This window comes from Narcine bancroftii, chromosome 1, assembly GCF_036971445.1.
Source record: "Narcine bancroftii isolate sNarBan1 chromosome 1, sNarBan1.hap1, whole genome shotgun sequence".
Taxonomy (NCBI): domain Eukaryota; kingdom Metazoa; phylum Chordata; class Chondrichthyes; order Torpediniformes; family Narcinidae; genus Narcine; species Narcine bancroftii.
In genome coordinates this window covers 166,930,369-166,944,791 of record NC_091469.1, presented here as the reverse complement: position 1 = coordinate 166,944,791, position 14,423 = coordinate 166,930,369, and the positions used below count along the sequence as shown (strand labels likewise).

At 50.5% G+C, this 14,423-nt stretch overlaps 2 protein-coding genes across 2 annotated transcripts in view; both read left to right on the top strand.

Annotated features, from left to right (window-relative positions):
• The window catches only part of LOC138736044 (zinc finger protein 774-like), a 40,593-nt gene extending 28,697 nt beyond the window's left edge, over positions 1-11,896 (top strand). The window contains exon 4 of the mRNA XM_069884897.1: positions 10,750-11,896. Coding sequence (XP_069740998.1) covers positions 10,750-11,896 — 1,147 coding nt within the window. The remainder of the gene's footprint in view (positions 1-10,749) is intronic.
• Positions 11,895-12,894, top strand: LOC138736090 (zinc finger protein 787-like). Its single transcript, XM_069884992.1, has one exon. It carries the CDS (start codon positions 12,112-12,114, stop codon positions 12,484-12,486), a length of 375 nt encoding a protein of 124 aa, XP_069741093.1. The 5' UTR covers positions 11,895-12,111; the 3' UTR covers positions 12,487-12,894.
• Positions 12,895-14,423: the final 1,529 nt, after the last annotated feature.

Here is a 14,423-nt window from a genome sequence, read left to right as displayed (position 1 = left end):
ACCCAAAGAAATCCAGAGTGATCAAGGATCTAACTTTATGTCTGGGTTGTTTCAGCAGTTGATTTATGAGTTGCCAATAAAACAGATCACTTCATCTGCGTACCATCCTGAAACTCAGGGAGCTTTGGAAAGATTTCATTCTACTCTTAAAAATATGATGAGGATATATTGTCTGGAGAATGGAAGAGATTGGGATGAAGGTATTCATTTATTGTTATTTGCAGCAAGGGAGGGTGTGCAGGAGTCATTGGGTTTCAGCCCTTTTGAAATTGTGTTTGGACATCAGGTTAGAGGACTTTTATTGTTGATGTGCAGTTGAACTTGCTGGATTTTGTTTCTAAATTTAGATAGGTTACAAAAAGTGTGGACTTTGGCTCAATGGAATTTAGAAATGGCTCAGGGTAAAATGAAGCATTTATTTGACAGGAAAGCTCAGGTGAGGAATTTTAAGACAGGAAATAAAGTTTTCATTTTGTTTCCAACACGACAATCCTTTGAGATCTAGATTTTCTGGACCGTACATAGTCAAATCAAACCTGAATGATGTTAACTATGCTGTTAACAGTCCAGATAGAAGGAAATGTTTAAATCTTATTATGAGGATACGGATAGTGGAGAACAATCTATATCAGAGATGTTGGCTGCTGACAGAGTTGAGAAAGTTATGGATCAAAAGATTATGGGAACAGAATCTTGTGAGAGTAACCTTAAAGAAACCATGGTTCCTGTACACCTGTCCAACTCAGCAACTTTGGAAAATTTGGAGGAAAAGTTAGGCCATCTTAAGCCACAAGAACAGATGCAGTTGAAATAATTAATTATGAAATACACAAATTTGTTCCCTGATGTGCCAAAAAGCACATCAGTGATTTACCATGATGTAGATGTTGGAGAAGCAAATCTCATAAAACAGCACCCATATAGAATAAACATTCAAGAGCAAAATCATGGATCAGGAGGTGGAATATATGTTGAGGAATGACATTATTAGACCTTCAAACTCAGATTGGAGTTCTCCTTGTATTCTGGTACCAAATCCAGATGGAACTGTTTGGTTCTGTGGATTACAGGAAGGTTAATTCAGTAACTAAAATAGATGCTTCTCCTATTCCGAGAATAGATGACTATTGATAAAATTGGCAAATTAAATTTCTTACTAAAGTGTATTTGATGAAGGATTACTGGTGTGTGCCTCTAACTGAAAGAGGAAAGAATATTTCAGCTTTTGTAACTTCATCCAGTTAATACGAGTATAATGTGTTGCCTTTTGGCATGAAAAATACCCCTGCCACATTCCAAAGGATGATTAATTTGGTAATCCAAGGGTTAACACATACAGATGCTTATATTGATAACTTGGTCACAAAAAGTGACACATGGGAAAAACACCTAAGGCAATTGGACAAATTGTTTGCAAGATTATCCAAAGCAAACTTAACTGTTAATTTACCAAAAAGTCAATTTGCAAATGCCACGGTAACATGCTTGGGTAATGTAGTTGGTTATGGCAAAGTTGCATCTAGTCAAACTCAGGTGAATGCAATTTCTGAGTTTCCTATTCCCAATGGCAAGAAAGCAGTGAGGTTTTTAGGAATGGCAAAATATTACACGAAATTTCAGAAATTTTACTGAAGTTGCTCTTCCTTTAACCAATCTTTCAAAGGGGAGAAATTTGTGTGGACAAAATTTGTCAGAGATCTTTAGAAAATTTAAAGGAGATCCTATCCCATTACTGTTTTAAAATCTGATTTTGACAGACCATTTTCTTTAGCAGTGGATGCAAATGAGGGGGCAGCAGGTGCACTTTTATTACAAAACCAATGAAAATGACCATCCAGTTGCCTACATTTAAAAGAAAATCAATGTTCATCAAAGGAACTATTCCACTATTGAAAAAGAAATGTTGTCTATCGTGTTTGCTCTGCAGAATTTTGATGTATATCTCGGTACCTTTCAGGAACCAACTGTAATATTTACTGACCACAATCTTCTGATGTTTTTGAATAAAATGAAGAACAAAAACAGAAGAGTGCTGAGCGGGATGACATTGTCACTCCGAAATACTGTGTACTAAGGGAACCATTTTAGTTCTGAATTAAACAATGAATGAAACTTCACGTCTCCGTGTGCAGTGCTTTCTGAAACGTCAAATACATAACAGATTGGTGATGAGGATCAAACCGTACCTCCTCGATGCTCCAGACTTTGGAGTGAAGATTTAGAAAAGAAACACAGGTTTATTTCCACAGTAAACCTCAAACTCAGTCACAGAGAACAAAGAAAAGACTCAAAGTGGTGGAGACAGTATGGGAAATGCATGGACTCAGAAGAAATCTGGTACAACTATGTGGATTGATTTGAATATCATTGTTTAGACAATAAAATTGTGGATACTGTGCCTATTAATCAAAAAAGATTGTTGTTTCTGAGCCAAATAGGCAGTAAAATATTTCAGCTGATAAAATATTTCAGCTGATAAAATCTCTAATACCTCCTGAAGCACCAGGATCTAATACTTATGCAGAGTTGCTGCCGAACTCTGATTCCTTCTATGCCGACTCCTCACTTGAACCATGATTTGAAACATAAACCAGTAACACCAAACAACCATGCAGACGCTCTATCTCACTTACCTCTACCAGGAACTGAACAGAGCAATGAGAATTAAATGGACAGCGGAGGCTACAGCTTTCAATCAAGAACAACCACTACTTATCTATTACAGCGAAAACGATCAGTAAAGACATACAAAAGAAAACTACATTATCCAGGGTCCTCTGTTTCACATTAAATGGGTGGCCTGAGGCCAGAACTAAAACCTTAAGATACAAGATGCCATGAATAACAGTTGAAGAAGGTTGTTTATTACGGGGAACCAGGACAATCATCCCTACAAATTAGCAGGCAGCCATATTATCAGAGCTCCCCAACAACCACCCTGGGATGGTTCAAATGAAGGTGTTGGCATGTATACATGTCAGGTGCCCCCACCCCCCACCCCGCCAGAGACATTGATATTGAACAGGCGGTAAGAATATGTGGCATTTGTCAGGATAACATAATAACATAACATAACAATTACAGCACGGAAACAGGCCATTAGGCCCTTCTAGTCCGCACCTAACCAAACACCCCTTTCCAGTACCACCTCCCTGCACAATGCCCATAACCCTCCATCTTCTTCTCATCCATATACCTGTCCAAACTTTTCTTAAATAATACAATTGACTCCGTCGCCACTATTTCTCCCGGAAGATCATTCCACACGGCTACCACTCTCTGAGTAAAGAAGTTCCCCCTCATGTTACCTCTAAACCTCTGCCCCTTAATTCTTAACTCATGTCCTCTTGTTTTAATCTTTCCTCTTCTTAACGGAAATAGTCTGTCCACAACCACTCTGTCTATCCCTTTCATAATCTTAAATACTTCTATCAAATCCCCTCTCAACCTTCTACACTCCAAAGAATAAAGACCTAATCTGTCCAATCTCTCCCTATACTCTAGATGCTTAAACCCAGGTAACATTATGGTAAACCTTCTCTGCACTCTCTCCACTCTGTTTATATCCTTCCTATAATTAGGCGACCAGAACTGCACACAGAACTCCAAATTAGGCCGCACCAACGTCTTATACAATCTCAACATCACCTCCCAACTCCTATATTCCATGCAATGATTGATAAAGGCCAGCATACTAAAAGCCTTCTTCACCACCCTATTCACGTGAGTTTCTACCTTCAGGGAACGATGTACCGTTACTCTTAAATCTTCTGCTCTTCTGTATTCCTCAATGCTCTCCCATTTACCACATATGTTCTATTCTGATTCTTCTTACCAAAATGAAGCACCTCACACTTATCAGCATTAAATTCCATCTGCCATTTTTCAGCCCACTCTTCTAAGCAGCCCAAATCCCTCTGCAATCCTTGAAAACCTTCTTCATTATCCACTATTCCACCTATCTTAGTATCGTCTGCATATTTACTAATCCAATTCACCACCTCATCATCTAGATCATTAATGTATATAACGAACAACAATGGGCCCAATACAGATCCTTGAGGCACACCACTGGTCACCGGCCTCCAACCTGACAGACAATTATCCACTACCACTCTCTGGCCTCTCCCTTTCAGCCAATGTTCAATCCATTTGACTATCTCAAAATTTATACCTAAAGACTGCACCTTCTTAACTAACCTTCCATGTGATACCTTATCGAAGGCCTTACTGAAGTCCATATAGACAACATCCACTGCGCTACCCTCATCCACATTCCTAGTCACCTCTTCAAAAAATTCAATCAGATTGGTCAAACATGACCTTCCTCCCACAAATCCATGTTGAGTGCTCCTGATCAGACCCTGTCTATCCAGATGTTTATAAGTACTATCTCTAAGAATTTTCTCCATTAATTTACCTACCACAGACGTCAAACCTACAGGCCGATAGTTGCCAGGCTTCCTCCTTGAACCCTTTTTAAATAACGGAACCACATGCGCAATGCGCCAATCCTCCGGCACTATCCCCATATCTAATGACATTTGGAAAATTACCGCCAGAGCCTCTGCTATTTCCTCCTTCACTTCTCTCAATGTCCTGGGGAAGATCCCGTCTAGTCCCGGAGACTTATCCACCTTTATATTCTTCAAAAGCCTTAAAACTACACCTTTTGTAATCTCTATATTCCCCATATTTACCCAATTTGCTTTTTTTATCTCACATCTCCCAATATCCTTCTCCTTAGTGAATACCGAAGAAAAGAAACTGTTCAATATCTCCCCCATTTCTCTAGGCTCCACACACAGTTTTCCGCTCTGATTTTCTAAGGGACCAATTTTGTCTCTAGCTTTCCTCTTACCATTAACATATTTGTAGAACTCTTTTGGATTAGTTTTCACCCTGCTTGCCATAGTTTTCTCGTACCTTCTTTTAGCTTTCCTAATTCCTCTCTTAAGATTCCTCTTACATTCAATGTATCTTTCAAACATCTCCTTAACTCCACGCTTCTTATATCTCATGTACGCCTCTCTTTTTCTTCGAACCAAGTTTCCAATATTCCTTGAAAACCACGGCTCTCTGCAACCTTTTGCCCCTCCTTTTAACCTAACAGGAACATAAAGCTTTTGCACTCTCAAAATCTGATCTTTAAAAGACTTCCATCTCTCTACCCAAAGCCCCTCAAGCTGAAGCAAACCCCTGGTCCATTTATGGGGGAAAACTTCCTCATTGGTGTCAATGCACATTCCAAATGGGCAGTGGTAACACCTATGAGAAAAACAACAACAGACCAGACAATTGAAAAACTGTGAAATATATTTGCATTACATGGAGTACCGACTGAACTGGTTCCCGATAACGGTCCACAGTTCGTATCGGAGGCTAAACAGTATTCGACATGTCTTGTCAGCACCCTACTACCCAAACACAAATGGAGAAGTAAAACGTTTTGTACAGACCTTCAAAAAGGCCATGAAAATGAAGAAATCCCTAAACACATCATGGAGTCACAAAATTGCAATTTCCTGTTGGGCTCACTCTACGACCAAATGAACACCAGCTGAATTGATGTTTGGATGCAACTTGAGAACAAGACTTTCCACAGTACATGCGAACATCGGCCTTCGAATAGAACAATCTACATCTTCTGGTAAATCTACCAGATGTGTAGAAGTGGGAGAACCAGTACTGGAACGAGACTATTGGGATACTAGAGGGCCGTAAGTGAGAGGAGTTCACCTTATTATTCCACGTTGCTGGGAACTAAAATATGGAAATACACATCGACCAATTGAGAGCAGTGGACATCCTATGTCTACACCCACGGCTCACGATCCTGATGAGCTTTCAAATGAAATTCCCTGGCCCCATGCTACTGTCAATGTTCCTGAAGTATCTTCGAGGAACCAGTGTCCATCTCAACTGAGCTGCTCTCAACCAAGCATTACCACGACTCAACAGAACAGCCCTACACTGTGCCCTACTCAACAATGCAGTGCAAAGCAACATCCTAATGGGGTTCGCCAAAGACACACTTCACCACCAACTGAGTTAGTACCCCCAAATGCAGAGTTTGGAGAGGTTACAAAGTACCCTGACGCATTCTACCTCTCTGAGACGATCAAAGATAGAAAACCATCCTGCTGAAGGCGGAAGGACTATGTTCAGTGACTTCACATTTCATACTTATAGTAGTCATAACCCTCACCATTAGTCTGGGCACCACATAATTATTATAGTTTAGTACAAGTGCTGCCCGTGTGTTATTTTCACGAAGCATTTATTGTGTTTGGGGGGAGAGTGTTCTGTATATACACCTGCAGGCACAGCATGATGACATCGTCACTCGTCGTCATGGGGAACCATCTTAGTTCTGTATAAAACAACGAATGAAGCGTCACGTCTCCGTGTGCAGTGCTTTCTGAAACATCAAACACTTAACAGGTTCAACCTCCCAAAGCGCAACAACTGTGTTAAAATTCCATCTGCCATTCTGCAGCTCATTTTTCCAGCTGGTCCAGATCCACTGCAGCTTTGGAAACCTTCCTCACCGTCCACTGCACTTTCAATCTTGCATCATCTGCAAAACTTGTTGATCCCATTTTCCCACATGATCATCTGGATCATTGAAAGGGATTGAGAACATCTACAGGAACGAAGCTGTCAGAGAGCAGCAATGATCATCAAGGATCCACACCACCCAGTCCACACTCTGCCTGGCCCCCAGGAAGAGAATCTGGGGTTGGACCTGCTGTCATGTAGGTGGGAGTGAGCATCATCCCTGCCGTGGATCCTCATCCGCCGTCCGCGCCCATACACTTGCCCTCACCCCCGCCCCTCCCCTCTCCCTCCCCTACTCCCCCAACCCCTCCACCACCCCTTCCCCTGGTCTCTTCCTCCACCTACTCCCCTTTCTCCATAGCCCTACCCTACGTCCACTACCCCCCTTCGCACCTTCTTCCTCCCCACACCATCCACCTCCCATCCCCCCAACCAGTTCTCCTCACCACCCCCTCCCCTCCATCCCTCCCCCCCTCGCCGACTGCTGCCCTCGCCCATCCGTGCATCCGGACACACTCGCTGCCCAGGCCATTGTCAGAGAGCCTGACAGGAGGCGCGGCCCCGGCCCTCACCCCCCCTCCCACACACCCCTCCCCTCCTCACCCCCAGCCCCCCTCCCCTCCCTCACCCCCAGCCCCCCTCCCCTCCCTCACCCCCAGCCCCCCTCCCCTCCCTCACCCCCAGCCCCCCTCCCCCTCCCTCACCCCCAGCCCCCCCTCCCCTCCTCACCCCCAGCCCCCCTCCCCTCCCTCACCCCCAGCCCCCCTCCCCTCCCTCACCCCCAGCCCCCCTCCCCTCCCTCACCCCAGCCCCCTCCCCTCCCTCACCCCCAGCCCCCCTCCCCTCCCTCACCCCCAGCCCCCCTCCCCTCCCTCACCCCCAGCCCCCCTCCCCTCCCTCACCCCCAGCCCCCCTCCCCTCCCTCACCCCCAGCCCCCCTCCCCTCCCTCACCCCCAGCCCCCCTCCCCTCCCTCACCCCCAGCCCCCCTCCCCTCCCTCACACCCCAGCCCCCCTCCCCTCCCTCACCCCCAGCCCCCCTCCCTCACCCCCAGCCCCCCTCCCTCACCCCCAGCCCCCCTCCCTCCCTCACCCCAGCCCCCCTCCCCTCCCTCACCCCCAGCCCCCCTCCCCTCCCTCACCCCCAGCCCCCCTCCCCTCCCTCACCCCCAGCCCCCCTCCCCTCCTCACACCCCCAGCCCCCCTCCCCCTCCCTCACCCCCAGCCCCCCTCCCCTCCCTCACCCCAGCCCCCCTCCCCTCCCTCACCCCCAGCCCCCCTCCCCTCCTCACCCCCAGCCCCCTCCCCTCCCTCACCCCCAGCCCCCCTCCCTCCCTCACCCCCAGCCCCCTCTCCCTCACCTCCCCCAGCCCCCCTCCCCTCCTCACCCCCAGCCCCCCTCCCTCCCTCACCCCCAGCCCCCCTCCCCTCCTCACCCTAGCCCCCCGTCCCTCCCTCACCCCCAGCCCCCTCCCCTCCCTCACCCCCAGCCCCCCTCCCCTCCTCACCCCAGCCCCCTCCCCTCCCTCACCCCCAGCCCCCCTCCCCTCCCTCACCCCCCAGCCCCCCTCCCCTCCCTCACCCCCAGCCCCCCCTCCCCTCCCTCACCCCCAGCCCCCCTCCCCTCCCTCACCCCCAGCCCCCCTCCCCTCCCTCACCCCCAGCCCCCCTCCCCTCCACACACCCCAGCCCCCCTCCCCTCCCTCACCCCCAGCCCCCCTCCCCTCCCTCACCCCCAGCCCCCCTCCCTCCCTCACCCCCAGCCCCCCTCCCCTCCCTCACCCCCAGCCCCCCTCCCCTCCTCACCCCCAGCCCCCCTCCCCTCCTCACCCCCAGCCCCCTCCCCTCCCTCACCCCCAGCCCCCCTCCCCCTCCCTCACCCCCAGCCCCCCTCCCCTCCCTCACCCCCAGCCCCCCTCCCCTCCCTCACCCTCAACCCCCCCTCCCCTCAAACCCTCCCCTCAAACCCCTCCCCTCAACCCCCCCTCCCCTCAACCCCCCCTCCCCTCAACCTCCCTCCCCTCAACCCCCCCCTCCCCTCAACCCCCCTCCCCTCAACCCCCCCTCCTCAACCCCCCCTCCCCTCAACCCCCCCTCCCCTCAACCCCCCCTCCCCTCAACCCCCCCTCCCCTCAACCCCCCCTCCCCTCAAACCACTCCCCTCTCCCTCACCCCCACCTGCCTCCCCTCACCCTCACCTCCCGGCCCGACTATGGGAAGATGAGACCCCGACCGGACCTTGGTCCCACCGGCCTGGCCCTGGCCCTCGCCCTCTCCCTCTCCCTCTCCCTCTCCCAACCCCGCCCGGGAAAGTCTCACCTCAACCCCAGGCCCAGGCCAGGCCGCGGCCTCCTCCGTGGAGCGGCTCGTTGCCGAGGGAACGGCGCTCAGGGCCGCAGGCGGCGCGGTGACGTCAGCGCGCCGCCGCCTGGGCGGGGGACGCCGTCACGTGACGGGGCGGCCGCAGCCCGCGAGGAGGAGCCGAGTGATGGACGAAAGGGCGAGAGCAGGTTGAGGAAGGGGGTTCCGCATCATCCTGGGCAAACGCTGGGTCGGGGGCAGCCGGACCGGAGGCGGTTCAGCACCGGGCGCTGGGAGCAGAGCGCAGCACCGGCTCCTGGAACCCAGAGCTCCCGTGGGCCCGGGCCTAGGCCCAGCCTCGGGCTGGATTTAACCTGCGGCCCAGCTCGACGGGAGCCTCCATCGGGCTGAGCCCGGGCAGGACTGCATTCATCTATCCCCTGGTCACATCCTCTCCTCCGCCCTGGTGGAGAACTGCATTCATCTATCCCCTGGTCACAACCTCTCATCCGCCCTGGTGGAGAACTGCATTCATCTATCCCCTGGTCACATCCTCATGTGGTTCGGGGCACGACTGCATTGATCTATCTGCTGGTCACATCCTCTCATCCGCCCTGGTGTAGAACTTCATTCATCTATCCCCTGGTCACATCCTCTCATCCGCCCTGGTGGAGAACTGCATTCATCTATCCCCTGGTCACATCCTCTCATCCGCCCTGGTGGAGAACTGCATTCATCTATCCCCTGGTCACATCCTCTCATCCGCCCTGGTGGAGAACTGCATTCATCTATCCCCTGGTCACATTCTCTCATCCGCCCTGGTGGGGAACTGCATTCATCTATACCCTGGTCACATCCTCTCATCCGCCCTGGTGGAGAACTGCATTCATCTATCCCCTGGTCACATCCTCTCATCCGCCCTGGTGGAGAACTGCATTCATCTATCCCTGGTCACATCCTCTCATCCGCCCTGGTGGAGAACTGCATTCATCTATCCCCTGGTCACATCCTCTCATCTGCCCTGCTGGAGAACTGCATTCATCTATTCCCTGGTCACATCCTCTCATCCGCCCTGGTGGAGAACTGCATCAATTTATCCCCTGGTCACATCCTCTCACAAGACCCTGGGGCAGGACTGCATTGATCTATCCCCTGGTCACATCTTCTCATTCGCCCTGGTGGAGAACTGCATTGATCTATCCCCTAGTCACATCCTCTCATCTGCCCTGGTGGAGAACTGCATTCAACTATCCCCTGGTCACATCCTCTCATTAGGCCAGGAGCAGGACTGCATTGATCTATCCCCTGGTCACATCCTCTCATTAGGCCAGGAGCAGGACTGCATTGATCTATCCCCTGGTCACTTCCTCTCACAAGACCTGGGGCAGAACTGCATTGATCTATCCCCTGGTCACATCTATTCGCCCTGGTGGAGAACTGCATTGATCTATCCCCTAGTCACATCCTCTTGCGTCCTGAGGCAGGACAGCATTGATTTATCCCCTGGTCACAACCTCTCTTGCCCTGAGGCAGGACTGTATTGATTTATCCTTGGTTACATCCTCTTGTGCACCCTGGGGCAAGACTGCATTGATTTATCCCCAGTTCACGCCCTCTTGTCCCCACAGAAATGAACCTGCTTCAATGCTCCGACTGCGGGAAGAACTTTAAAAGGTCGAGTGAGTTAAAGAGACACCAGCGGGTCCACACTGGGGAGAGGCCCTTCACCTGCCCCAAGTGCGGCAAGAGCTTCACCCAGACCACCAGCCTGCAGACTCACCAGTGGGTCCACACCGGGGAGAGGCCCTTCACTTGCCCCAAGTGTGGCAAGGGCTTCAAGCACACCTCCAGCCTGTTGGACCCACCAGCGGCTCCACACTGGGGAGAGGCCTTTCACCTGCCTTGAGTGCGGCAAGGACTTCGCCTGCACCTCTAACCTGTTGACCCACCAGAGGGTCCACACCGGGGAGAGGCCATTTACTTGCCCTGTGTGCGGCAAGGGCTTCAGCCAGACTTCCAGCCTGCTGACACACCAGCGGGTCCACACCAGGGAGAGGCCATTTACATGCTCTGAGTGCGGCAAGGGCTTCAAGCACACCTCCAGCCTGCTGACCCACCAGCGCCTCCACACTGGGGAGAGGCCCTTCACCTGCCCTGAGTGCGGCAAGGGCTTCGCCTGCACCTCTAACCTGTTGACCCACCAGAGGGTCCACACAGGGGAGAGGCCATTCACTTGCCCTGTGTGCGGCAAGGGCTTCAGCCAGACTTCCAGCCTGCTGACCCACCAGCGAGTCCACACCAGGGAGAGGCCATTTACGTGCTCTGAGTGCGGCAAGGGCTTCAAGCACACCTCCAGCCTGCTGACCCACCAGCGGGTCCACACCGGGGAGAGGCCCTTCAACTGTCCTGAGTGCGGCAAGGGCTTCACACAGACCACCAGCCTGCAGACTCACCAGCGGGTCCACACCAGGGAGAGGCCCTTCACTTGCCCCAAGTGTGGCAAGGGCTTCAAGCACACCTCCAGCCTGCTGACCCACCAGTGGGTCCACACCGGGGAGAGGCCTTTCACCTGCCCCGAGTGTGGCAAGGGCTTCACCCACTCCTCCAGCCTGCTGACCCACCAGCGGGTCCACACTGGGGAGAGGTCCTTCACCAGCCCTGAAAGCGGGAAGGGATTCACTCAGACATCCCACATGCTGACCCACCAGCGGGTCCACACTGGGGAGAAGCCCTTCACCTGCCAAGAGTACGGTAAGGGCTTCACCCAGTCGTCCCATCTGATGATCCACCAGCAGGCCCATACCGGGGAGAGGCCTTTCACCTGCCCTGAATGTGACAAAGGCTTCAAGCACACCTCTAGCCTGCTGAGACACCAGCGGGTCCACAATGGTGAGAGGCCCTTCACCTGGATAGGTGTGGCAAGGGCTTCTCCTACTCCTCCAGCCTGCAGAACCACCAGTGGGTCCACACTGGGGAGAGGACCTTCATCTGCCCCAAGTGTGGCAAGAGCTTCACCACATCATCCAACCTGCTGACCCACCAGTGGTTGCACATTGGGGAGAGGCCATTCACCTACCCCAAGTGTGGCAAGGGCTTCACCAAGTCATCCCACCTGGCAATCCACCAGCGGGCCCACACCGGGGAGAGGCCCTTCACTTGCCCAAAGTGTGGCAAGGGTTTCACCAAATCGTCCCTCCTGCTGACCCACCTTGCGGGTCCACACCGGGGAGAGGCCCTTCATCTGCCCCGAATGCGACAAGGGTTCAAGCACACCTCTCGCCTGCTGAGACACCAGCGTGTCCACACCAATGAAAGGCCCTTCATCTGCCACAGGTGTGGCAAAGGCTTCACCTACTCCTCCAGCCTGCAGAACCACCAGCGGGTTCACACTGGGGAGAGGCCATTCACCTGCCCCCGAGTGCGGCAAGGGCTTCAGCAAGTCATCCCACCTGCTGCTACACCAGCGGGCCCACACCGGGGAAAGGGCCCTTCATCTGCCCCAAGTGTGGCAAGGGCTTCACCTACTCCTCCAGCCTGCAGAACCACCAGTGGGTCCACACCGGGGAGAGGTGCTTCATCTGCCTCAAGTGTGGCAAGGGCTTCACCACGTCATCCTACCTGCTGACCCACCAGCGGGTGCACACTGGGGAGAGGCCCTTCACCTGCCCCGAATGTGGTAAGGGATTTATCCAGTCCTCCCACCTGCTGACCCACCAGCAGGGCCACACTGGGAAGAGGCCTTTCGTCTCTTCTGAGTGAGGGAAAGTTGGGGACGAGGGGTGGTTCCATGGTCCTTTGTTAAAGTATGTGGGTAATTTAACATTTTGTGACATTGTAAAAGATTCTGTGATTTTTGTTGTAAAAGTTGGCCAAATGTTACGTCATAGACCAGCAGCAATAACAGCAAGAACGTAATGATGAACATGAAAAAACAGTTTGAAGAAGTGGAAGAAAGACTAAAAGGTGTGGAAGTAGATATGGCTGTTTTGAAAGGAAAATAATATGAATAAAAATGTTATTAAGACATAAGAAATACTGGCTCAGAAAATTGATGCTTTAAAAAATTTTAATAGATGCAACAATATAAAAAATAGTAGGTCTGAAATGGCAATGAGGGTACAGACATCAAATAATTTTTAAAACAATGGATCCCACAATTCTTAGGAGCTGAAGAATTTCAAGACAGTATTGAAATTGGAAGAGCACACAGGCCTTTGACACTAAAAGCTGAAATAAATCAAAAACTACAATCTATTTTGGTAAAATTGCTACGCTATACAGTAAGAGAAAAAAATATTAGAACTGGCTGCTAGACAAGCCAGAGAAAGAAAAGGACCACTGGAATACAATGGAAATAAAATATTCTTTTATCCAGACATAAGTTTTGTAATATTTAAGAAAAAAGTAAAGAATTTAATTCAACAAAAACAAAACTATGGAAGAAAGGCTCAACTTTATCTTATGTTATCCAGCCACTTTGAAAATATTTATTCCTGGCAGACAAAGCTGATTATATGTGGATCAGCAAAACATCGAGGGCCAATGGGCTTGTACTAGGTTTTATGTTATCTTGAGTCGGCAGGTCAATAGGACTGAGTGGAATAATGGATCAGTTCATGATTAAATGGTGAGGCAGACTCAATGGGCCAAATAGCCTATTTCAGCTCCTACTGTATGCCTTATGATCTTATTAAATTCAAAAGTTATTTAGATAGCACAGTATAGGAAAGGTTTTGAGTGCTAAAGGCCAAATTGAGATAAATAGGACAACTTTTTAAGGTGAGTGGAGATGCTTATTTGCACAGAGACTGGTGGGTGCCTGAAATGCATTACCAGAGATGGTGGTGGAGGCTGGAACAAAAGAGACATTTAAAAATAGACACATGGATGCAGGATAAATGGAGCCTTATAGGCTGTGAGGGAGGGAAGTGGAGTAATTTACACAGGTCAGCACAACATCGTGTTCCATGTTCTATTGGCATAGATGGGTTGGGCTGAAAGGGCTGAAAAATTCAATGACAGAGTCTATGACCAAGTAGCAGCTCATCGAAGGCTTAATCGAACCAGCTGGGGAGGTTCCGAGTGACATCATGATGTCGCAGTGCGATGACGTCATTTGGAATGTGCAGATTAAAAAAGCTGCAGGTGACTGAGTAAATAACTTTTACTGAACTTCGACTTGACTACGTCTGATCATTTTCACGTTCTTCATATACTGCAACACAGTTTGCACTGCAACACATTTGCTGCATTTGTGAACCCGATGGCCCGAGTGGATTTTGGACCCAACATGGACTATGCAGCAGTTTCGCTCAAACTGCCTGTCTTTTGGACCACTCAACCTGAAGTTTGGTTTGGGCAGGCTGAGGCACAGTTCTGCATTCACAAGACAGAAGTGGACGCCACTAAGTACTATCATGTGGTAAGCGCCCTCAACCTAGACACAGCCAGTTTAGTGGTGGATTTTCTTTGGGACCCACCATCTTTCGGCAAGTACGAAGATCTAAAATCCTCCTCCTCTGGATTTATGGTCTATCATGGCATGAACGAGTTGCAAAGGGA

Excerpts from the sequence above, each read along its gene's own strand:
- LOC138736090 (XM_069884992.1), top strand. The coding sequence starts at position 12,112 with ATGCGACAAGGGTTCAAGCACACCTCTCGCCTGCTGAGACACCAGCGT.